The sequence below is a fragment of the Mytilus edulis genome, chromosome 3 (genome assembly GCF_963676685.1).
Source record: "Mytilus edulis chromosome 3, xbMytEdul2.2, whole genome shotgun sequence".
Lineage (NCBI taxonomy): Eukaryota > Metazoa > Mollusca > Bivalvia > Mytilida > Mytilidae > Mytilus > Mytilus edulis.
Genome location: NC_092346.1, coordinates 93,047,973 through 93,072,831, shown reverse-complemented (window position 1 = coordinate 93,072,831; position 24,859 = coordinate 93,047,973). Strand labels below are relative to the sequence as shown.

The window sequence follows — 24,859 nt, the reverse complement described above, 5'->3', positions numbered from 1 at the left end:
GAAATATTGAAAACACGAGGGGTGACGAACATTTGAATTTATTTTACCTGACAGTAGCTATCCTTTTCCAATTCTTTTCAAAGGAAACTTGAAATACGTCTAAAGTGTCTCTTAAATTAGCATTTTGTAGACTTTTCCTCGTTTTTCTTTCCTTTTTTTTGCCATGGCGTTGTCCGACAATTTGTCTTCTGCTTATGAGTTTGAATTTCCCAATAATATCTTCTTCATCTGGCTCTTTGTAGATATAAAACCATCTTCTTCATCTCGCTCTTTGTAGATATAAACCATCTTCTTCATCTCGCTCTTTGTAGATGTAAAACCATCTTCTTCATCTGGCTCTTTGTAGATATAAAACCATAGAGATGGTATGATTACCAATGAGACACCTCTTCACTAGAGAACAAATGACATCGAAATTAACAACTAAATCTCACCATACGGCTTTCGACAATGAGCAAACCTCATACCACATACCAGTAGTCAGCTATAAGTAGCTATGAAATGACAAATGTAAAACAATTCAAACGAGAAAACTGACGACCTGACTCATGTACAAAACGATGAACAAATAAAAAAAAATATTTGCAGCAACAACCGACAACCTCTGAATTTCAGGCCCCTGACTTGAAACAGAACGCAGCGGGGATTAAGCTAGTTCTCTGGCGGCTATCCCCTTTAACCTGGCCGGGATAGTGGTGTAACCCACATTAAGAGTCTTTCAATTGCTAAGTACAGGTTTTTTGGAAAACATTTATCTATCAATGTATGGTAAGCTAAACAGTTTAGTAAAAATTATACGATGAAGATAATTTTATTTTATCAAAATCTCTGCTGCATAGGTTGTCCATGGTTCCAATTGCGTCTCCGAATATCAATTGCAGTGGCGGATTCAGAGGGGGCGTAGAGGGCGTACGCCCCCCTTTGCTGGCACTTTTTTTTTTTTTTTTTATAAAATGATTAATAATCAGCCTAGACTTCGTGAATTTTGCTGTGTATTTAATTCTAATGCGACAGTTATCCACTTATAAAGGGTGAGGATTGCATGTGAATCCCATATCTGACCAGAAAGTCTGTTCCGCCGAACTGATATACTGAATATTTTTTTCAAAGCCCGACTGCAACCGGCCTGCTGTGTGTGGCCTATATGACTCCATGTTTCGAACGTTATTTACAACTTCATTTTCGTTTCCGATTCATTCGTAGCCTTTTGGTTGATTTGTACCCCTCGCTTCCATTGTTGGGTGAAACATTTCAACCAAACATTTCAATGGATTTCTTGTTTTTTTTTCATGTCGGTCGTATTGTAAATTTCATTGAATAGCCGTATATCTTGTTCACAACAAGAAATCTGTAAAGTTATGCTAACTAACCATACAACAAACGGAAATTTCCCATGTTCATTTTTTACTGACAAATTCCACTTCAAATATATTAAATAGTACATAGCTTTGGATCCATTCAATCATTTTGTAATAGACAATCAATGTAGAGGATACGGCACCAAAAATGTCCAGCCCCTACACTTTAACTAAAATGCATTTTACACTTATTTCATGTTTTTTTAGCTAAAAAAAAAGGTCCCAAAATTTTTTTCGCCTCGCTCCGCTTGGCAAATTTATTACTTCGCCTCCCCCCTTTCCAAAATCCTGGATCCGCCCCTGAATTGTTCAATTTCTTTAACCAAGGTCTTGGATTAGAATTTAACTTGGGATTATTGCAGTAAATCCGTAGAATATCTATAAACTTTGGGAACATTTTAACCAATAGCAAGAGGTAAATCTATTTGGTTCGATAAAACAAGGCTAAACACATTGGTTGCAATAGCTTATTAGATAGAAGAAGCACAAATTGGTACTTGTAAGATAAATGCAGTGTTAAAATAACTATTCGTTTAATTTATAATGCCTACGTACCTCTTGCAATTGACATTAACCTTATTATTAAATAAACTCAATAAATATAGAAATATGCAGCCCCTGTAAAATCACAAGCAATGACATTTTGAGCAATGTGGTTTTTTTTCATAATTGGTTTGGCATTCATGTCTGTCTGATATGATATGGACGGACTTCTATTGAATACACACGGCTGAAATTGTCAACTTAAATGTAGGATAGATCAGGAGATGTTTACTATGCATAAGTCTAAAACAAAAAAAATAAAGGGTGGTGGTTAACAAATTATCTCCCCGAATCATATTGAAGCTCTTTATTGTGTTAATAAAGTATATCATTGTTCCTTCTATAATTCCAGTATGATTTTATTGTCCTGTATTCATATAGAGTATAATTAAAAGTGAACATTTTATTTTGTATAAATCTTAAAATCACAATAAACTGTTCAAATACTATATAGATTCATAGCTTTAAAATGAATGTAACAGAGCTATCATTTGATTTTTATGTGGAAGCTAGGATTAGAAATTTAGTCCTGCTTTCTTAGTTGTATTTTCTGGCCTACCTTTTTATTTTTCACTCTATTTGATCCTGCCTTTATTTTTATTGTTTATCCTGACACTTGTATTTACATAAATTGATATCAAGCCTTTTTTTCTCTTCTTACTGATAACTCCTGTCCTTCTTTTTTTTCAAGTTTTATCCTAGCTCCCCCTCTCTCCATAAACATCAAATGGTAGCTTCCAAATATGCTCGATAAATAAAGCGTTGTAGATGTTCAAATTATTTATCTGTCACGTACCTTTACTAGAACTAAAACACAAAATCAAATAAAAAACAAGCTTTTTGAAATCATATCTAACGACAATTTAAAGTTTTACTGTGAATATTTTGACACTTGCTTGAAAGAAAATCCAATTGTTTTATCATACAAATACTAATTAAAACGAAAAATTTGGTGCAAGTTAACAGAAAAATTATCAATTAAACCATATTTCAACGATTGAAAATAATCTGCGTCGAAGATTCGGTTGCATAAAAGTAAGAAAAAAAAGGAAAATGGCAAACAAAACTTCAGGAAATGGATACACATTTACATTTATATACATCTTTGATATGAAATTTGCAAAGCTGTTGACAGAAGAAGCTTCAACTCCGTTCTTCTATATTCACTAGCCAACTGATATTGTCTTAAACTACAGCGCCATCTAGTGATGAAAGATGTTTTATGGCAGACTTTGATATTTTTTTTTATTCTTTAGGCTAAATCACAAATTGGCCATTAGCATTCACGTTCTTAAAATATATCTCAATGCTTATTCAAATAATAATTCTTTTGACAATGTTTAGTTTCTCAATAAAACAAAAACTACCAAAACAGTTTATTACACTACTCTCTACAAAAACTGCTATCACGTGACCCTCATGAAGTTTTCTTTGTCTGATGGTGAACAGTTTGATAACTATCTCCCACGCATACGTCATCAATAAGTATATAATTTATCATTTCGTCACGATCGTTGTCAACATCACTGAAGATATGGCCTTTGTGGGATTCAAAACTGAAAAACAGGTCAACATCATACCCCTCGTCTGAAATGTAGGCCTGAAAAATAGAAGCAATATGTAACTAACAGGCTCGTCTTCAATGTAGGCCTGAAAAAGAAAAGCAATATGTAACTTGCAGTTCAAATTAATGTTGAATTGACAGAACTGTAGAGCGGGAATACTAACAACTATACTTGTAAAATAATACATCTAGTTGTATTTTAGAAATGTGACAAAATGATCCGCTGTTTGTCTCACATTGAAGGGAGATATGCGAAATCTGGTTAGAATCCTTTTGTCATATCTAAACCTCTAAAAATAAAATCACATTATAATGAACTTCTAGTGGATGAAACAACAATTTCATAGTTAAATGACTAAACACAAAACTCAAACTTGATACGAGAGAAATAGACGAACAGAAAACATAATGTCCCATACTAGTGTATGTTAGATATATAAACTTAAGAAAACAAATAGTGTACGTTACGAAATTTTCTTGATTGGTTTTTGAAAAACTGGATATAAAAGTGCTTCAAAATTTAACTGTAACAGTTGGTTAATTTATTTTTGTTTGTTTTTACTGCAAGTCTATAAAAAAAATTGCAACAGAATCATGTTACTGTTATCTAAAATTTGTTGAAAATATTATAAACACTAGATTGACTGAATGTTATATTTCATAAAAGTTAATTTACAAATAGATGTGCCAGCATATTTTGGTCAAGCTAAATTTAATTATTCAACAATTTGTTTCAGTTGGTAGCTTATTATGTGTTTTTCGATGTTGTTATGTTACAAATGTACACTATTGATTCGGGTAATGGTGGAGGTTAGTATCTACTTAAACATTTAAACCCGCTGCATTTGTTTGGACATGTCCTAAGTCAAGAACCAGGTGTTCAGTGGATGTCGTTTGTTGATGTGGTCAGTGGCGTAGCCAGAGTTCAAATGATGTGGATGTGTAACCGTCGCTGAGCGGAGCGAGGCGAAAAAATTTTGGGACCATTTTATGCAGAAACATAATGTCACCCCTACACTCCGACACTGGCTAGATTTTTGTTTAATTTAAAAAAAAAAAACAAAAAAAACACAAATATATATATTTCTAACAGATTTTATAGTTGTTGTCGAAACTACCATCATTCAAAAGGAAATATTTGATGTCAAAGTTTCATATCCAATCTTATATTTGAAATCTCAAAAATGGACACATTGCAGCGCTGCACTTATGTATATGGAACTTTGGAATGTAGAAACAGAAGTAGCCCCCCTTTCCTGATATTTGAGCCTCTTCATTGTTTTTTATCACTTGTCTTCATGTGTTGCAGGGGACTTGAAATTGCCGGGTGTCTGTCCGTCCGATCTTGTTAGCGCTGCCATGTGTAAATTCTTGCCAGATTTTTGTGAAACTTATATCATCAGCAAGTGACTTTGACACTTGCGAAAAAAAGTTCTGATCACATATATTTAACCAACTATGCCCCTTGAATAAAAAAAATTATCATGGAAATCCCATTGCATTTGGTCTTGAGCTTTTATCTTTTAATTTGTTTTAGTTATTGCCCTTATATCTTGGATAGATAAAATATGATTAATGCGGGGACATTGAAACTCTGTTCTTTTGTTGAATATAAGATTAATACTTGTACCTAGATGGAAAAGCGTATTTATAAGCCCAGGAATAACCACTCTCCATTATAAATGCTTGTAGAGTCGTCGTCTGTCGTGTCACAGTAAAAACGATATCTGGATATGATGGTTTAGTTTTGAACTAATAATTTACGTTGCTATAGGTCATCGCTCCGCTTGGTTTAATTTAAGACCAAACATGTCCGCAGGTCTGCGTATAATCCTCCTCTGGCTTTGCTTGCCTAGCCGAAGACGCGCAAGGACTTAAACTTTTACGATAGTGTCTAGAGGACTTTTCTGAGATTTATCAATCTTGGTTACATAAACTGACTGATCTTTAAGGAAAGACTACATATACTACTTCGGAAATGATTGGACGCTATTCTCATATCCTCACCATTGTTACATTCGGATACCTCCGTGTATCTGCTACAAACACATGCACTTTTTATTTATTTTCTTTTTCTTTTTCTTCTTTTTTTTTTGTCAAAATGATGTGGATACTTGAGCATCTGAGCATACATGCAAGCTACGCCACTGGTGGTCCATAAGTGTTTCTCGTTTTCAAATACACTAGACCGTTGGTTTTCCCGTTTGAAAAGTTTTACATAAGAAATTGTTTGGGGTCCTTTATAGCTTGCTGTTCGGTGTGAACCAAGGCTCTGTGTTGAAGACCGTACTTTGACCTATAAAGGTTTACTTTTTCAAATCATGACTTGGATGGAGAGTTGTCCCATTGGCACTCATAACATATAATCTAATAAATAAATGTCGAAATTATTCACCAACAAAGGTCACATTTGATATATTAAAATATACATGTATCACTCCCTATTTAGACTGTAATCCGATAATCCATTGATAGAGACTTGGAAACCATGTCATTTTAAATCTCATTGTCGAACTAGCTGATTAATGCAGCTTATTTGCAATTCAAAAGACATGAATATTTATAAAGTATCGATTTTAACATCTTATTCTCAGAGAAGTACATGGTTTTGATAGAATTTATTCTAGTCTGCTTAATTTAATTATGAAACTCGCATAGAAATTGATCAGTTATGGTTTTATATAATATTATCAAACTCTGATGCTGTACTTTCAGGTTAAACAAATAATAATGTCACAGAATTTTTTTTTCAAAGCATATTAGAATTTGAAGAAAGATTTAACACAATTATCATAGAATATGCAGTAATGTAAACAGCAGGTGTTGTAGAGAAAGTGCTGCCAATTTTCCACTGTGCAATTTTCATTTAAAATTGATGCTCTTAATAATTAATCATATTGTTACACTGTTGTTTCAGGTTGGGTGAAGGTTGGAACTTATTCAAACGTTCAAACCTGCTGCATTTGTTTGCACCTGTTCTAAGTCAGGAACCTGATGTTCAGTGGATGTCGTTTATTGATGTGGTTCATGAGCGTTTCTCGTTTCTCGTTTTTCATTTAGACCATACCGTTGGTTTTGCCTGTTTGAATGGTTTAACGCCTGTCATTTTGGGAGCCATTTATTGCTTGCTGTTCGGTGTGAGCCAAGGTTCCGTGTTGAAGGCAGTACTTTGACCTATAATCGTTTATTTTTACAAATTGTGACTTGGATGGAGAGTTGTCTCATTGGCACCCGTACAACATATTCTTATACCTATATAATGCATTGCTTTTTAAAATATTCTAATATTTTAAATATTTATATTTTAGTATGTGTTACTTGTATCACAGAAATGTGTGTTTAGTCATATATCTTACTCAAGAAATTCATACATTCATAACTGACAATGGATGGTTGAACCTGTAAAGCACTATAGCTATCTTTGCTTTCAATTTCTTCAAAAGCTTTTGATGCCATATTTCATTCGAAACATTTACCTGTTCCGTAATTTCATTTAATTGGTCTGGCAGACCACACCATAAAAGGTCAAAGGTGGAACAAAAGAAGATCCTGTGGATATTGTTGTAGTGAAAATGACAAGCTTTAGAAAATGTCGATTTATCAAAATATGCATAGCATCGACATGTCGATTTTGGTAACTTCACGAATACCTTCATGGTGCATTGCAAGTGGCTTGTCATCACTGCGAGACTGATTGTATTCCATCTTACTCCATGAGTAAATATACGTAATGAGTGACATTGGTCTATTAACTCTATTTACTCTGATAAACTCAAATTCATCGAATACTGGTTTTATAGGTTAACCTTCATCAGAAAAACAAATCCTTTTCCATCATCCTGGATTGCTTAGATCAGATCTGTGCTTTTGACTACAAATGATCGGTCCAGGTTTTTTTATTCACTGATTGCACACCTGGTTTTTGATGGGGTTCGTGTTTTGCAGTCAAGTGTTTTGTAGACGGTGATTTTTTGAGGCGTTGTCAGTTTGTCTTCCACTAAGATGTTTTGATATCCATTTGGTGATTATAATCAGCCTTCCATTTTTCTAAATTTACTGTAGGACTGTTCATTTCAATTAAGTCATTCAAACGATATTTTACCTGTGTTTCTCAAGATTTTTAAAATTTATTTAAGCAGAAGATGACACAATGTGAATAAGATTAACCATCTGGTGAAGCCTTTATATCAACACTTTATCTCTACTTTATAACAGATTTCATTTTCTTCAATTTAACAACTCAATAAGAAAGCATCGTCAGATTTTCTGCACAAAAATATTACAAGTATAGCAGGTACGAGACGGGACTTTCTTTGTGAATGATTGTAGCACAACTAAAATTGGTTTTCAATTTAGGATATTAAATATTCGAGTTTTTGCAATTATATTTTGCTCTGCTTACGAAATGTTATTCAGGTCATACAGAGACAAATTATTCAGTTAATGTTTTATATTTCATATACGATTGTACATTTGCTGACGTTAGAATACTATATAGCATCTAAAAACCGTTTTGCTCATTTCATTTCATCAGTCTGTAAATAATTAAAACCAGTTAAAATGTACAACTTTTTACGAGATTCCATATACATAACCGCAATAATTGTAGGACTTATATTACTACACTTACTGTTGTTTCTACTGGTTCGCTGTTCACCCATACATGAAAATTGTCACGAGCTACAATAGACAAAAAACTAAGTTCAGCTTAATATTAGTGTTGTATGCATTTTTTACTGTTGAAATAAGTATTGAATGTAGAAATACAGTCTCCATGTAAATGTTGAAAAACTAGTAATATCAATAGAAACTAATTGACTTCATATGTTTTTGTATCTATTTTTAATCGTATTCTCAGTGTAGATCAACAGTTAAAATATCGGTACAACTCACCGTTTGAATATAGGTTCTACCACTGCATGCCATCGAGTGTGATACGATAGTTATCCACTCGAGACAGTTATATTTTCAAATTTAAAACGCGAGGCTCGTCGAGCGTTTTATACTTTAAAATTTAACTGTCGAGAGTGGATAAATATCGTATTACACGAAGTTTGGTGTTCGAATTTGTTTCTGTAATGATTTTTAAATCATATGCAGGCAAACTTATTTCTTCTTTTCAAATGATCTGCAAAAAGATGTGCTCTTTTTATGTGACTTCATCAGAAATGGTCGCCTTTTCATGCCATCTCAATAGGAAATTCAGAGGAAAGCAAGACAAATTCGACGTTATAATCGAATTTTAACCAATGAAGAACTGAGATCAAAAGACCAATCAACAGGTCGGAAAAAAGGATAAATCATGTAAGAATTAGAGAAACTAATATATATAATGTTATCTATCATGACCGTCTCAAAAACAGCTATAAAGTCATCCAAAATCACCATCTCAGATAACAGCTATAAAGTCATCACATATGACCATATCAGATAACTGCATTTAATGTCATCTCAGACTGACGCCCCAAAAATGTCTATAAGGCTATTACAAATCCCTGTCTCAAAAACAGCTACATGTATGATTATGGGTCATTATAAAAAAAACATGCAAAACTATGTTATTGGGTCTTTTTAAGTCACAGACATAAAAATATATCAAAATAACACTTGCATATGTTAGATAGGAATGTTTAGTGATACACAATATACTGTTTACAGTATGAAATGTTAAAAAAAACATCCTTAATGTTTTCTTCAACCCTTGAAGATAGCCAGAATTAACTGTTATTTTTTACTATAAATCCTTTCAGACTTGAAATAGGACTATTATTCATATCATTTGTTATTATGATTTATCACTTTTTATTGCATTTTGATACATACAAACATTTTTTAATGATTTTGGGAGGTGTATGTTGGTTTTATAATAACAAATTTCACCAAAAGGAAATGTAACATTTTTTAAGTCAATGGTGTTACCAAAGGACAAATTAGTAGGATAACTTAAGAGTTATCTTTCGCAAGATTTGGGCATTTACAACAGTTTCTCCCTTAGCAATGTTACCTGTAAGCATGTTATGCAAAAGAAAACAAACAATTATGTTGAAGATTTAGTGAAAAAATCGTAAAAGTAAGTAAAGGTTATATCGTAATTGGAAAGAGTGTCCATGGTGTACCCTTTATAAAAATCATTTTTTAAAACATTTCCTTAACTTTGAATAATGAAACATATTGATTATAGAAACATGCACCAGTAAAAACATATAGAATAGAGGAATCACTTATTTCGTAACTGAATCTTAAAATACGCCTTAAATCATTGGTGTTACTGTCAATGGTGAGACCATTTTGATCAAATAACACCATTGACCAGTTTAGTAACACCACTGAATATATCATGACAATCAGCATTGTTTTGTGTTTCTTTCATGTTTAACAAGCTAAACATCATATTATTTATTAAAAACAATACTTATTTAACAATGTTTTAACAATATCATGTATTACATATGCACAGTTTTCACAAACTGATGTATGCTGGTAACACCAATGACACTATTTAGTAACACTATTGACATTTTTAGTAATGGATGTTATGTTATATAATTTGAGATTTTTTAGCCTAAGAATTATTTTTTCATCTTTTTCTTTTGCTCGGTGATCTTGGCTTTGTGTTCAGTACTTGATAAAGGTAAAATTTGAAATGTGATGTCATTGGTGATACTTTTGTGTCATTGGAGTTACTGAAGGGTCAGTGGTGTTACTATATAAAAATGCGACATTTTTTCATCTTTATTCATAAATGAAAGTGTTTTTATGTCGTATACGAAGGATTAGGTATATTATTATCATTTAATCTTATACAATTCACATATATTCAGTTTAAGTGTATTTTTTAGTATTTACAACGGCCATAATTAGGACAGCCAACTTTTTTACGACAATGTTATCTGAAATTTATGTTTAAATAGAATGCACAGCTATATGAATAATGTCAATAAGTCGTAATTTAAATCTAAACAACAAATTGGAACAGTTGTTTGATGTTGAACTATAATAATATTTAGTACCTAAATGTATGCTTTAAATTGGTAACACCATTGACACGATTCTTACAAAGGATGACCTAAAATTGTTAAAATTGAAGAAACACTTCATTTTTCCCATTGCATATTTCTGAATATCGTTGCTACTATATTATAGAATAGCGGGACACATTTAAAAGTTTTAAACAATGACATCATTTTTCAAAATATTACCTCGTCGAAATTTGCACTTTTTTGATAATGACCCTTATATCACAGACTACAGTCATAAATACAGCTATATTGCTATTACAAATCAATGTTCAAAACAGCTATACATATATTATGTTATCACATATCAGCATTTATATAAAACCACTTATCATCGTCTCAAATAGCAGCTATTATGTTATAAAATCTTATAACACACAAACGTCTCAGATAATAACTTTCATATCATTACTAATCACTGTCTCAGTATTCTAGTTTTTTTGAGTTATTTGTGCTTTTTAACAATTTATTGAGTTAAGCCATTTGTAACTTCTTTTTATAGTGTGTTCTTATGTTGGACTATACCATAGACTGTCCCAGGCTAGGAAGGTTCTTATGTTGGACTATAACATAGACTGTCCCAGGCTAGGAAGGGGTTCTAATGTTGGACTATAACATAGACTGTCCCAGGCTAGGAAGGTTCTTATGTTGGGACTATAACATAGACTGTCCCAGGCTAGGAAGGGGTTTGACAAACACGTGTAACCCCGACACATTCTACATGTATATTAGGTCCGAGACCACAATTGTCGTCCCTTGATTAGTCCCTAGTGTTGACAGTGGGTTACTTGCCATTAATTTTTATATCCCTTCCAAATTTATTTCTCCATGTTTAATACCTCAAATTGCAAGTAGGGGGGTCAAATTACACTGTAAAAAAATTGGGGTCCAGAATTTTAAAGGAAAGTAGTGATTTGGTCCAGCTGAAAAAGGTTTAAAATTAGCATTTCGGGAGCTGTCAAAAGATTTCAAGACGCCCTAAACATAAAATTGTTCATATTTTGAGTTAGAGCCGATGAAGTTTTCTATAATTTTGATATAATTTGTCCCAAGAGTAGTACAACACACTGTAAAAGTTTCTTTGAGAAAGCGCAGGTGGGATTTTTTTATTTTCATTTATGTTCTAAAAGAAATGCACTACGAAATAATTGTGGTCTCGGACCATATGTGCCCGTCCCAAGTCAGGAGCCTGTAATTCAGACTGAGTGATTGTCGTTGGTTCATGTCATAACTTCCCAAGGAATAGATTACCTTAGGGATTTTTCGGTCCTCAATATTTAAAACTTCGTACTTCATTTGTCCCTTTTCTATTTTTTTATTCGAGCGTCACTGATAAGTCTGTTGTAGACAAAACGAGCGTTTGGCGTTCCACATTCTAATCCTGGTACCTATGATGAGTTTATTAGATGTCATTAATTTACTAGTCGATGTGGCTCAAATGACACATATAATGTATTTCGAATCATCGTCTCAATAACAAGCGATAATGTCAAAAAGTCATTACAAATCACAATCTGTAATAACATCTAGAGCTATGCTCAAGAAGAAGAAAATAACCAGGTTACTGTAAACAAGGTAAAATCCCTCTTCAAAGATGGGCTCGGTATCCCCGACGTGAAAATCAAGTCAGTTGAAAGAAAAATTGGAAAGGGAAACTCATGTGGGATAATTTTGGTAGAAATAGATAATGGTTCTGATCAAAAGAAAAACATTTTCAGTAATAAGCGGCAATTGAAAAATAGTAACACCTACAAAAATGTGTACATAAACAACGATTTGCCAATCGAAACACGTATTCTCCAGAGCAACATGAGAACACTCTTAAAAGAAGTTGGGAAAGAACGTGAAATGTTTTTTAACAAGTTAATGCACAGACGTCATTAGGACAGGTTGCGGTTATGTGTATGGAACTGTCGCGGTTGGTCAATGCACAAGAACGATAATTCGACTTTTAGAAATTTAGTATTAGAACATGTTAATTGTGACATATTTGCAGTTTGTGAAACATTTTTACGTGATGATAATCAGCTTAACGTACCCGGTTATAAGTGGATAGGGCATAATCGGAAAAATATACACAGTAAAGTTAGGCGCGGATCTGGTGGGGTTGGTGCCTTCATTCGTTTAAACCTATATGATTCTTTATATGTTGAAATTCAAGATCGGAGTGTAGAAGGTATTCTATGGATTTGTTTCACAGGGAAACATTCTGATTTTAACTTTTCCATTGCCATATGCTATCTACCCCGACCGATTCAAGTAGACCCAGTGATCAAGAAAAGTTTTTAAATGACTTATTGCAACAAGTGTATAGACTAAGTAATCAAACGAAAGGATATACGATCATATGTGGTGATTTTAACGCCCGGTGTGGATCAAATACAGACTATATCGAAGGTGTTGATGATATAAAGCCAATTACAACTATTGACACTACAGATAATTACAACGGTGATCTATTTTGTGAATTTTTATCGGACACAAATTTTGCCATGTTAAACGGTCGAATAGGAATAAACGATTTTACTTATATTTCTACTCAAGGGAGATCGGTGGTTGATTACATTTGTGTGCCATATGAGTTGTAGAATCCGTTTTAGATTTTAAAATAATGAGAATGTCAGATGTAATAAATACTTTGAATTATAACCCAGAAAGCATACCTGACCACTCGCTTTTATCCTGTGATATTAAATACCCATTGAATGTTGATGAAATTTCAAATCATTACGCAAACGAAGTAAAGATAAAATGAAATGCGCGCAAGATTCCAGATGATTTCTTAATAAGTGATGAAGTGCGACATCATGAAAGTTCTGGATGCTATTGGGAAAATTGAACACTCCGTATATTTAAATCAAAATGTACAAAACGCATATGACGAATTTCATAAATTGATAAAGAACGAAATGGATACAAAACTACCGCTACTTCAACAGAAACATATAAACAAACGTTCGAAGTCATTTTACAAGCCGTAATGGAACCAAACATTACAAATGCAATGGAACTCATCATGCGAGTGCGAAAAGAAATGGTTGAAATTTAAGGGCCCACCGCACAAAAAGAAACTTTTCAAAGAAAAGTATTGTACTGAAAGAAAGATATATATTTGATAAAATTAACCGTAAATTGAAATGAAAATACCAAATTCAGAAGGAAAATGAAATTGTGCTGAATAAATCGAAGTCAGATTTTGAGACATTGTTTTCTAATCATTTGAACGAGACTACACCTGAGTATTCTGCGGAAAAATGGACCTATCAAATTTAAACAGTGCTTTTACACGGGAAGAAATCGTGATTGCTGTAGAGCAAGCTAAACTTCGGAAAGCGGCTGGATGCGATGAAATAATAGCGGAATTGCTCAAAAATAAAATTGCAATTAAACTGTTTCGGCTGCTTTGAACTGGGTAAAGTACCCGAGCAATAGACCAAAGGGATAGTTAATCCAATACTCAAACCAGGAACACAAGACAACCGACTACAATCAAATTACCGGGGAATTACGCTTGTGTCCGTACCCAGTAAGATATATTGTAGTGTACTAAATAATCGTCTGAACGCTTTTTTTGAGGAAACAATATCCTTTGTGAGGAGCAGAATGGATTCCGCAGCAAACGCAGTAGTGAAGAGCATATTTGGAATTTATTTAGCGTTATTTCAAACAGGAAAATTTCAAAACCTCTGGTTATGCACATTTGGAATACCTTGTTTTTTTTTAACATAAAAAGATTATAATTACATATTTTTTCTTACCGATTCTTCCATTTCGATTATTAGTCCTTCCAAATTACAACTTCTTACACATAACGAAGATCATTCCAAACTTATCTACCATGATCGTTTTTAATTTTTTTTGCGACGAATTTCGTGTGATGTCCGAGTCCGAATCCGAACAATTCTATTATACGAAAATGCAGGAAAATATGTTAAATTTGAATAAGTTTTTGGTCAAAAACTCTAATTTATGCTGATTTAGTGTTACAAGTTACATCGTTATTTTGCCGTTTTCTCTATGTCCATTTCATGTTTTATAGATTAAATTTTAATTTACCTTACTAGTAATGTGGATTTTAATGGCATGCATAGGCCTTCATCATTTTATCATAAAATAAATCTTATTCTTATTCTTATTCAAAAATATTTTATACACGGTTGTATAAAACTATTTAAAAAGCGCATTTTACAGTTGCCGTCAACTTCGTGCACGCCGTCTATGCATTTCAGGAATAAACCTGTCAGTCGATCGGACTTCCCATTCAAATGTCCCGACTTGGATATTGAGTACACTTCTTCATACAAATACTTGGGAATATGGTTCGACGAGCATTTGACTATGGACAAAGCAGTTAAGGAACTTTCGAAGTCAGCTAGCAGGGCACTAGGCGCGCTTTATGGAAAGTTTATTAGTGCTGGTGGAATGACTCACAGTGTGTACACAAAATTATATTCCATTATGGTAGAACCCGTTTTATTCTACGGAGCAGGCATTTGGGGAACTAAACCATTTTCAGTGATTAATTCGATTCACGGAATAAAGCATCTAAGTTATTCTTGTCAGCCGGTAAATATACATAAACATTCAACTTTTGTTAATTTTATTGATATGCGGAAAGCTTTTGACTCTGTACCAAGAAATTTATTGTCGTATAAACTTCGAAAAGTTGGAATAAATGGCAAATTTCTGTCTGCTCTACAGTCCTTATATGGAAATGTTAGATCTAATATCTGTCATTATACAAATTACCGTCACTGTATAGTAATTAACATACATATTACTGTCAATGTACAGTTGTTTTAACACATAAACGATTATCGTCAATGTACAGTTATTAATCCATTACAGATAATCGTCACTGCACAGTTATTTAGATATTACAGATTACCGTCACTGTACAGTTGTCAACTCATTACAGATTACCGTCACTGAACAGTTATACCATTAACTCATTACAGATTACCGTCACTGTACCGATTATCAGGTTATCTGCATGTTGATATCGTAAAATATCAGCTGCGAGACATAATATGAAGCTTTTTGTCGAGTGAGCGTAGCGAACGAGATCAAAAGGCCTTCATATAATGTCAAGCAGCTGATATGGAGTTTTATTAAGAGCTGAGCCGATTGATATAGACAGTTGGACGACCCATAAGTACAGTTATTAACGCATTACAGATTACCGCGTCACTGTAAGGTTATTAACTCATTACTGATTACAGTCACTGAACAGTTATACCATTAACTCATTACAGATAACCGTCACTGTACAATTATTAATTCATTACAGAATATCGTCACTGTACAGTAATAAACTCATTACAGATAACCGGCAATGTACAGTAATAAATTCATTAAAGATTACCGTCACTGTACAGTAATTCACTCATTGCAGATTACCGTCACTGTACAGTTAAGACATTAAATTACCGTCACTGTACATTCATTACTGATTATCGTCACTGTACAGTTATTAACTCATTACAGATTACCGTCACTGTACAGCAATTAAGGCTTTTCAGATTATCGTTACTGTATAGTAATTAACTCATTACAGATACCGCCACTGTACAGTTGTTAAGACATTTCAGATTACCGTCACTGTAATTGCATAGTGACCTATTATTTTAGATTTCCGTCATTTGCATTGATCTTGTCATTACAAAAAAACTATGGCTATATATAAAACTATATAGAGGGGACAGGACCTTTTTCGAGACTCCGGGATCGGGTGTTTCTAAGCTCTGGATTTCGGAATTGATCATTTCAGGATCCGGGAATTCTTTTTTCGAATTTCGGAATGTCGGGATTTAAGTTTTTTTTTAAATCGGGACCTCGGGATTTCATGCTTTTAAGTCCATAATTTTGGGACCAGGACCCCTTCGACTCCCTCTATACAGTCCTTTTACAAATCTCTGTAACTGAGCAGGGATCATGTTAAGCAATCACAGTAATCATGCCATTACAAATTACTGTCTAAAACGGTAACTTTAAGGTTTTTTCTTATTTTTTTTATATAGAGAATGTGGTTTTATTCAAATTAGTTTGGTTTGGAATAAGAACTTTGAAAACAAACAAAAAATATGAAAATATTCCGTATTGTTTTATTGCTTATAAGAATGGTATGATGACGTTGCATTATTTGGATACAGAATATTTATTGATTCATTGGTAAATTCTAGTCTATAAAAAGTAATTGTGTTTTACTTAACAAATGCATTCTCCTGTGTCATTTATTCCTATTTTTTAAAAAGTCTTTAAAATTTTATTACTGCTTTCAAATGTTTTTAGATATAGCTTTAACGGTGATTAAATTCTCATCAAAATGACTAGCGGAAACAGCAAGTATGCTAAAGAATATTTTATAATGCATTTCCCTTTTGTCTTTCTCAATAACAATCATACTTCCCTATTGATTTATGCACTTAAATGGAACCAACCCACACTTAAAACAAGTGATAACATCTATGCATTGATATTAAAAGTTATTTAATTTTTCATTTTTATAATACAAATTTCAACATAAGATATATTATGTCATGACATTGTGGTTATTTCAAGACTGAGTAGAGTTATGCAAATGTCAATTGAAGGAGTTAATTTACTTGCACAAGCAGGGCATGGCTAATAACTAGCGTTACTGGAATAAACACAAAGTGCATTTAAAGCATACACACTACACACATTTTCTTTTATATAAAATTTATATTTTTAACAACTGTTTGTATATAAAACTTTACACACTTCAGATATATATTTATACATACATATCACCATTGGCGGATCCAGAAGGGGGGGGGGGGGTCCGGGGGTTTGAACCCCCCTTTTGTGGCCGATCAATGCATTTGAATAGGAATATATAGTTGGAACTCCCCCTTTACTCTGGGTTGGGACCCCCCTTTTCAAATGGCTGGATCCGCCCCTGATATTATATGTTATTCAGGTCTCAGACAGGGTATATACTGTGACATTCCCGGCTTAGAGTTTATATCCCCTGAGCCGAAGGCGAAGGGGATATAAGCCCTAAGCCGGGAATGTCACAGTATATACCCTTTCTGAGACCTGAATTACACATATATTACGGATTACCCCTGACTTAATGTTATTTTCCAGTGCAGATATTTGTTGACAACACATATATATTGAAAAACCCAACCTGATATGTTCGGCATACGTGAAGGATTTTCTAATTTGCTGTGAACATAATTTTATCGTGTATGTAATAATTTATAATAACACTTTTAACATTAAATTTAAGTATTAAAAGTGTAAAATGCGTGATTTTGTATCAAAAATGTATTATTGACTGAAGCACGTCATTATTTTCCCTCTGTGAGCCTCTGACAGTCTGATAGCTTTTGACTACGTCACATAGTAACCGGTGTTATGATGACGTTTCTGAGGTTCCAATTGGGGATAAAAACGTCGTATATACAACAAATGGAAGTTTTTAACGACCTTGACTGGCTATACAGCCCTTGCACGGTCGGTCGTATATACCCCGGCAGTTTCCTGAATATATACTGACATCTCTGTGTTGTTATCCAATCACAAACCTCGACACATTTGTAATCCGTAATATATACTGACATCTCTGTGTTGTTATCCAATCACAAACCTCGACACATTTGTAATCCGTAATATAACACATTGTTTAATACGATGACATAATAAACAGCACCCACATAATAGACGAAATACATTTGTTAATTTCAAGCATGATTTCTCCACCAATTCATGAGATTTTATACACTTTGCTTTCAGTATTAACTGCGTGCATAAGTTTTAACATAAACAGATGAAGTACTGTGAGTTTGCTTTTAATGAACTGTTATCATGATTTTTACCTCAAGTACTCTGATATTAATTCTATCAGTAACTGCGATTTCTACACCAACAGAAGAAGTACATGGAGCTTGCTTTCAGTGACCGCGAGCATGATTTATACTTCACATTGATGTGCATTAATCTTGGTTACAATAACTGCGAGTATCATTTCAAAATCAAAGAAGTACATTGAGCTTGCTTTCAGTAAGGATCAGTAAGTGCGAGCATAATTCTGACTTAAACCGATGCCGTTCATTTAGCTTGTTTTCGGTAATTGTGAGCATGATTTCCCCACCAATAGATGGATTTCATTGAGCTTGCTTTCAGTAACTACAAGCATGATTTTTTTTCAGCAAGCGATAAAGTACTGAAACTTGCTTTCAGTGACTGCGAAAGTTTTACTTTTATCTTTGCAAAATATTAATTAGTAAACTGTTGATCTAGTTCCTTATTGACAATACTCGTTTATATTTTGTATTCAAATTAAAATTAAAATTCAAATTGCATTATACCTTTTATTGACAGGTCGTGCATTTACTGAATCTACCTAAATTTGCTCGTAGTACATGTTAAATTAACCCTTTAACTTGACCTTATGAATTGGCATTGCTTTAATTTTAAGAGTTACTTACAAAATGATATTTTGACATTTTTTCCATCCACTTCAAGTTCCCATCCTGTCGTAATTTTGGCAACACCGTCTGATCCTATATATCCAGCTTTTCTACAATTAAAAAACAACACTGATACTTAACATAGATATAAGAAGCTGTGGTATGATTGCCAATGAGACAACTCTCCATCCAAGTCACAATTTGTAAAAGTAAACCATTATAGGTCAATGTACGGTATTCAACACTTAGCCTTGGCTCATTCTGAACAGCAAGCAAAAAAAAGGGTCCCTAAAATGACTAGTGTAAACCATTCAAACAGGAAACCAATGTTTTTAATTTATATTATAAAATTTTTAGTGAGCATAACGTCGTGTTTTTTGCACACTTTCATTGGATTAGTTGGAAAACAATTTTGAAAGCAATGATAGAACATGTTTGTAATACAATGTAATGTTAATTTTATTAAAATGATATTCCGAATCTTTGTCACATTTAAGTTACTAGTTTTAGTCTTAAGGAAACTCAGTTCTTCTAACTTAAGGTGCTTACAAATTCATTTCTAAATATTATTTTCCTTAAAAATATATTCTCTCATCTCACGACATGCTTAAGCTTTTTTATGGTTAAGAGATAATGTCTGAAGCAAACTTTAGAAAATACTTTATATATTTTTTATGTCAGAATTACATTTTAATCACAGCCTCATAACGAGGTCTTTTTCAGTTTTTTTCCACCTTGCTAAAATAAAATGCTTTTGCTGAGCGAAGCCTGATACGACCGCAGAGGTCGAACATTGAACAGTTGGCGCAAATTTGTACACAATACTCAAGCTTGGTACTGTCTGTATTTGGACTGAGATCAAAATTTTGACATACTACAGGTTTCTGGCACAAAATAAATGTGGTCAAAGATCTTACAATTGTATTGCGCAATACTGTGCAATTGAATTCGAAATTTGAAAAATTTTGAAAAAAAAATATGAATCCCTTTAATGAATTGGGGGGAAAAATCTCCCTTTACCTTTTTGAAACACCCTTGGTGCAATAACCCCAAAACACAATCCCAGCCTCTCCTTTGTAGTACGGAATCTTGTAGTACTTCTTCCATGTTTTGGATTATTAACCCCAAAATCAATCCCAGCCTTCCCTATGTTATATGGTACAATGTCAGAGAGATCCATACACTAACACCCAAGTTATTGTCTTGAAACTAGAAAAATGCTGGTTTTTTGCCCCTTTTTTGCCCTTAATTTCTAATCTGTTATCCCCATAACCCCTTAATAAATCTCAACCTTCTACTTGTGGTATTAAACATTGTGGTACAATTTCAGAGCAAAAGAAATACAGAATACTACTTATACACTAGTTATTATCCTGAAACTAGAAAAATGCTTGTTTTTGGCCCTCTTTGTGGCCCCTTAGTCCTGAACGGTTGGGACCATCATCCCAAAAATCAATACACACAGACGACGACGAAGACACAGATGACGACGACATCATACCATTATAAGATCCCCCAAAAAAGTCAGAAGATGTGATATAATAATATTTATTATTAAGTTCTTTTTCATTTTTTCAAGAAATTTTACAACTTTCTTGGACCTTTCAAAACACAGCCTTTATTTGTCAAATGTTCATGGCTTTGTAAGTATATATTTGGGAAATCAAACAAATTGACTAAAGAGACCTTCTATAAATTCAAAAATAATTGCAATATGAATAACACAACAGATGTTCAATGTCCACCACCTACTAAATGTTTGAACTGGGCTCATATTCAGTCTTGACCGGTTATCTTTAGAAATCAATGGCATATTTTTTTTCAAAATCAGATAACGATAAATTATACTAGATACTTTACAATAAAAACAGATGCTCGGACAGACAGGCGAACGAACTGCATTTATATATCCCAGGCTGCAATGTGATGCCGAGTTTTTTTCATTTTTGTACAATATTCTGTTACAGCATGATTTAAATTTGCTTTGATAAATCTCACATTTTTGAGGGTCACCATGAATACTCAATAATACTAATATTATTATTACACATGCACATTAAGTTCTGAATTAGCAGTATTTCAAGTTTCTACATTAAGCCAAAATTCTACGATTTTCTTTTTAATTTAAGTTAACTACAACTCGTTAGAACTGTTTTAGTGAATCAAAACTAATGTCTCCCCTGTACAAGTCACTCTTGTCAGAAAAAAAATGCAATTGCAAATAAGAATATATATATATGGTGCGCGAGTGGAAATATGCACTGTTTCCAATAAATTTTAAAAATTATGAATCGAGGGGTGAGGACAGGAGGAACAAAATATATGAGAACAAAATATATGGTACACTTAATTGGTCTAGTCATGATATATTCATTTAAGTACTATATATAGTTTAAGGGTGGGTATCTGAACAGTGTTTATAAGGGGCGCCAACTCCAGCAAAAACATCATTGGTGTACTCAAAGGTCTGATTGAAAATATGTTTTTATAGGTACATGTAGCAATATGAACATATGTTAAGCTATTTGACCATCAATTGTATGTAGGGGCAGGTCAAGACCCCCATGATGAACTAAAAAGGCAATTAAGATTAAATATGAATAAGGGATGGGGTTCTGATTATTTTTAAAAAATAAATCTAAATAACAACGTCATTACACGAAGGAGCGGGACATAACCCCAGGGAAAACCCTTAGCTGTACTGAAATGGTCTTGCCAGTTCTGTGGCATATAAATTGCTTACTACCACTCCATTTTAACTGTGGTGGATAGTTGTCTCATAAGCAGTCGGTACACTTCTCTTTCATATTGACATGGCAAGAAACGAATGTTTTGTTTTAGGCATATATAATTACATATTTGACCATGACCTTTTATTTGACCTTGAAGGTCAAATATCAAGGTCATTATCCATGGTACACAACAAATCATATTGAGGGGATGACATTGTGTGTCAATTATTAAGAAATTCTTCAAGTAAGAGAAAAATGTGTGCTCCAGTAAAACAAAATCACCAAAAAATCAAGTATTTTGACCTTGAGGTCAAAAGTCAAGGTCAATTGGCAGTTTTCATTTTATGAGATATACAGTCTTATTGTAATACACCTTCATGCCAAATATCATAAGATAGTGTCAAATGATAAATACATGTAAGTGTTCATGATTAATTACACAGATTATTGTGCAAAATATGTGAAAATAACCCATTTTTATTCCGTTGCTATGGTTACGATGTAAAAGACCCCAGCTCAAAATTCACAAAACTTGTAGTACACATGTAAACCTCGAGAAATATTTAAAACATTTAAAAGATCATAGTACTTTAAGAGATTTCAAGTCCTTTTGATGATCTTTTTACCAAGTATCCAAAATTTGCCTAAATGGCCTTTTTAGACCGGTTAGCCCCAAAATTTAGCTATACTCAAGCTTTAACATTTTGTCAAGTTTTGAAGGACGAATGATGCTTGTTATAAAAAATGATTCAATTACTAGTTAAACAAAACCTTATCTAGCATATTTAGAGTAAAACAAATGTGATATTTTTGGAGATTCTTTTGGAAATTGAGGCATTTCCAGTAGATGGCGCTGTTAAATCTAAAAATAGCTTAAAATAAAATTTTAAAGTTAGATTTTTTTTTCTCTTGACTGTCATAACATGTGTGCAAAATTTCATTTCATTTGGTTGACATGTCATGTGGACCGGACCCACTTGTAAGCATTTTGCATGGCTCTATCAAAGACTGGGTGTTAATATATAAAAAAAAAATTGTTATGGCTACAACCTATGTTAAGGTATTCGCATTAAACGTTTTAATTCTGGTATCAACGATAAGATAATTCTACACGTAAACGGCAATTTGTTTTCATTGATATTCCGTGTTATTTCATTACCAACAAAAAGCATATTCACTGTTAAAACGAAATTCAATACGCAATGTGCAGCAACACTACAGTATATTTTCCGTCATTAAACAGTATAAAATCCATTTAAAATATATAATTAATTGATTTCTAGATGTTAATAATAAAATCGGTTTATATCTTGTTTCATTGTAGAAGGATAATAGAATTCAGATGATCAGGAGCTGATATAATAATGTACAATCAGAGATCAAACAGAATTATTTTTTATAATTAAAAGGTAATTTTTGACCCTGACATATTCGACAGAGTGCGAAGTTTGAGGATTATAACCACACCATGTATAACTGCGTGTTACACGTCCGACATTTCTTTGATGTGACTGGTATCCGGTGTGGGAACAGCTAACACTGCATATACACACAAATCCTTGCTGTCAATTACTCATTAATATCGGTTTTATTATTTCCTGGATGTATTGATTGACATTATTTTTTCTCCCTTTACAAGATTAAATGCATGATAAAACAGCCTTCAAGTGATTAATTAGCTGTTCTAAATTTCACGGACTATTGAAAAGCAGCAATACGTCTTCAAAGAGATTTTAAAATGTTGAATACGATATTCATACATCCAGCTGAAGTCCCCTGCCGGGTGCGGGACTTTCTTGCTGTGTTGAAGACCCATTGGTGGCCTTCTTCTGTTTTTACTCTTTGGTCGGGTTGTTGTCTCTTTAACACATTCCCCATTTACATTCTCTATTTTATGTATCTTTTTTTCAAAACTGACCTCACAAATTGACAGAAGTGTAAATAACACACAAGATTCTTAATTGATATAAGAAAAGGCAAGTTGAAAATTATTTGTATAAGTCACATATCAATGTTTATTTGATACCTTTCCTCTATAGTTGGAGCATTGGATTGAGAAAGCCAAAACGTGCTCATTAGAGTACACAATAAATTGCCATCTAAGTCATATGCTGAGGGGCAGAGTGCACAATTAATTGCCATCTTAGTCATATGCAATGAACAGAGTACACAATTAATTGCCATCTAAGTCATATGCGGATGGGCAGATTACACAATTAGTTGCCATCTTTGTCATATGCAATGAGCAGAGTACACAATTAATTGCCAACTTAGTCATATGCAATGGGCAGATTACACAATTAGTTGCCATCTTTGTCATATGCAATGAGCAGAGTACACAGTTAATTGCCATCTAAGTCATATGCAATGAGCAGAGTACACAATTTTTTGCCATCTAAGTCATATGCAATGAGCAGAGTACACAGTTAATTGCCATCTTAAGTCATATGCAATGAGCAGAGTACACAATTTATTGCCATCTAAGTCATATGCAATGAGCAGAGTACACAATGTATTGCCATCTAAGTCATATGCAATGAGCAGAGTACACAGTTAATTGCCATCTAAGTCATACGCAATGAGCAGAGTACACAATGTATTGCCATCTAAGTCATATGCAATGAGCAGAGTACACAATGTATTGCCATCTAAGTCATATGCAATGAGCAGAGTACACAATGTATTGCCATCTAAGTCATATGCAATAAGCAGAGTACACAATGTATTGCCATCTAAGTCATATGCAATAAGCAGAGTACACAGTGTATTGTTTTTTTTTATGACGGTGAGCACAATAAATTGTCATCTAAGCCATACGAGAACAGAAAACACAATTTATGACTATCTAAGTATGAGTTCACAAAAATATATGTAGCATTTATTGTTTTCTCTTTCCTTTGTATTTGTTTATTATATAAGTAAAACATACTGAACAGATCAACCTTACTTTTATATAAACTTTTGTGAGAATTAAACCGCATCACTAAGACTATGAAGTTGATGTGATTAGATAAGAGGTTGCTCATAATAAATAAGCTAAGCCTATTTCTTGTATTCTACGATATATGATACTTTTTGTCTGAATTATCAGGAAATGTCTTAGTAAAATTGTAACCAATCATTCGTATGTAATTGAAAATGAACTAATTGACATATGCTTTATTAGATAAGATCAATTATCTTATTCATTGATATATTAAAGTTC

At 33.2% G+C, this 24,859-nt stretch overlaps 1 protein-coding gene across 1 annotated transcript in view; it reads right to left on the bottom strand.

Moving 5' to 3' along the window:
* Positions 1-2,289: 2,289 nt before the first annotated feature.
* LOC139517789 (fas apoptotic inhibitory molecule 1-like) overlaps positions 2,290-24,859 on the bottom strand; it is a 40,092-nt gene continuing 17,522 nt past the window's right edge. The window contains exons 2-4 of the mRNA XM_071309218.1: positions 18,941-19,032; positions 8,096-8,145; positions 2,290-3,501 (exon numbers count right to left, since the gene is read on the bottom strand). Coding sequence (XP_071165319.1) covers positions 3,319-3,501; positions 8,096-8,145; positions 18,941-19,032 — 325 coding nt within the window. The 3' untranslated portion in view covers positions 2,290-3,318. The remainder of the gene's footprint in view (positions 3,502-8,095; positions 8,146-18,940; positions 19,033-24,859) is intronic.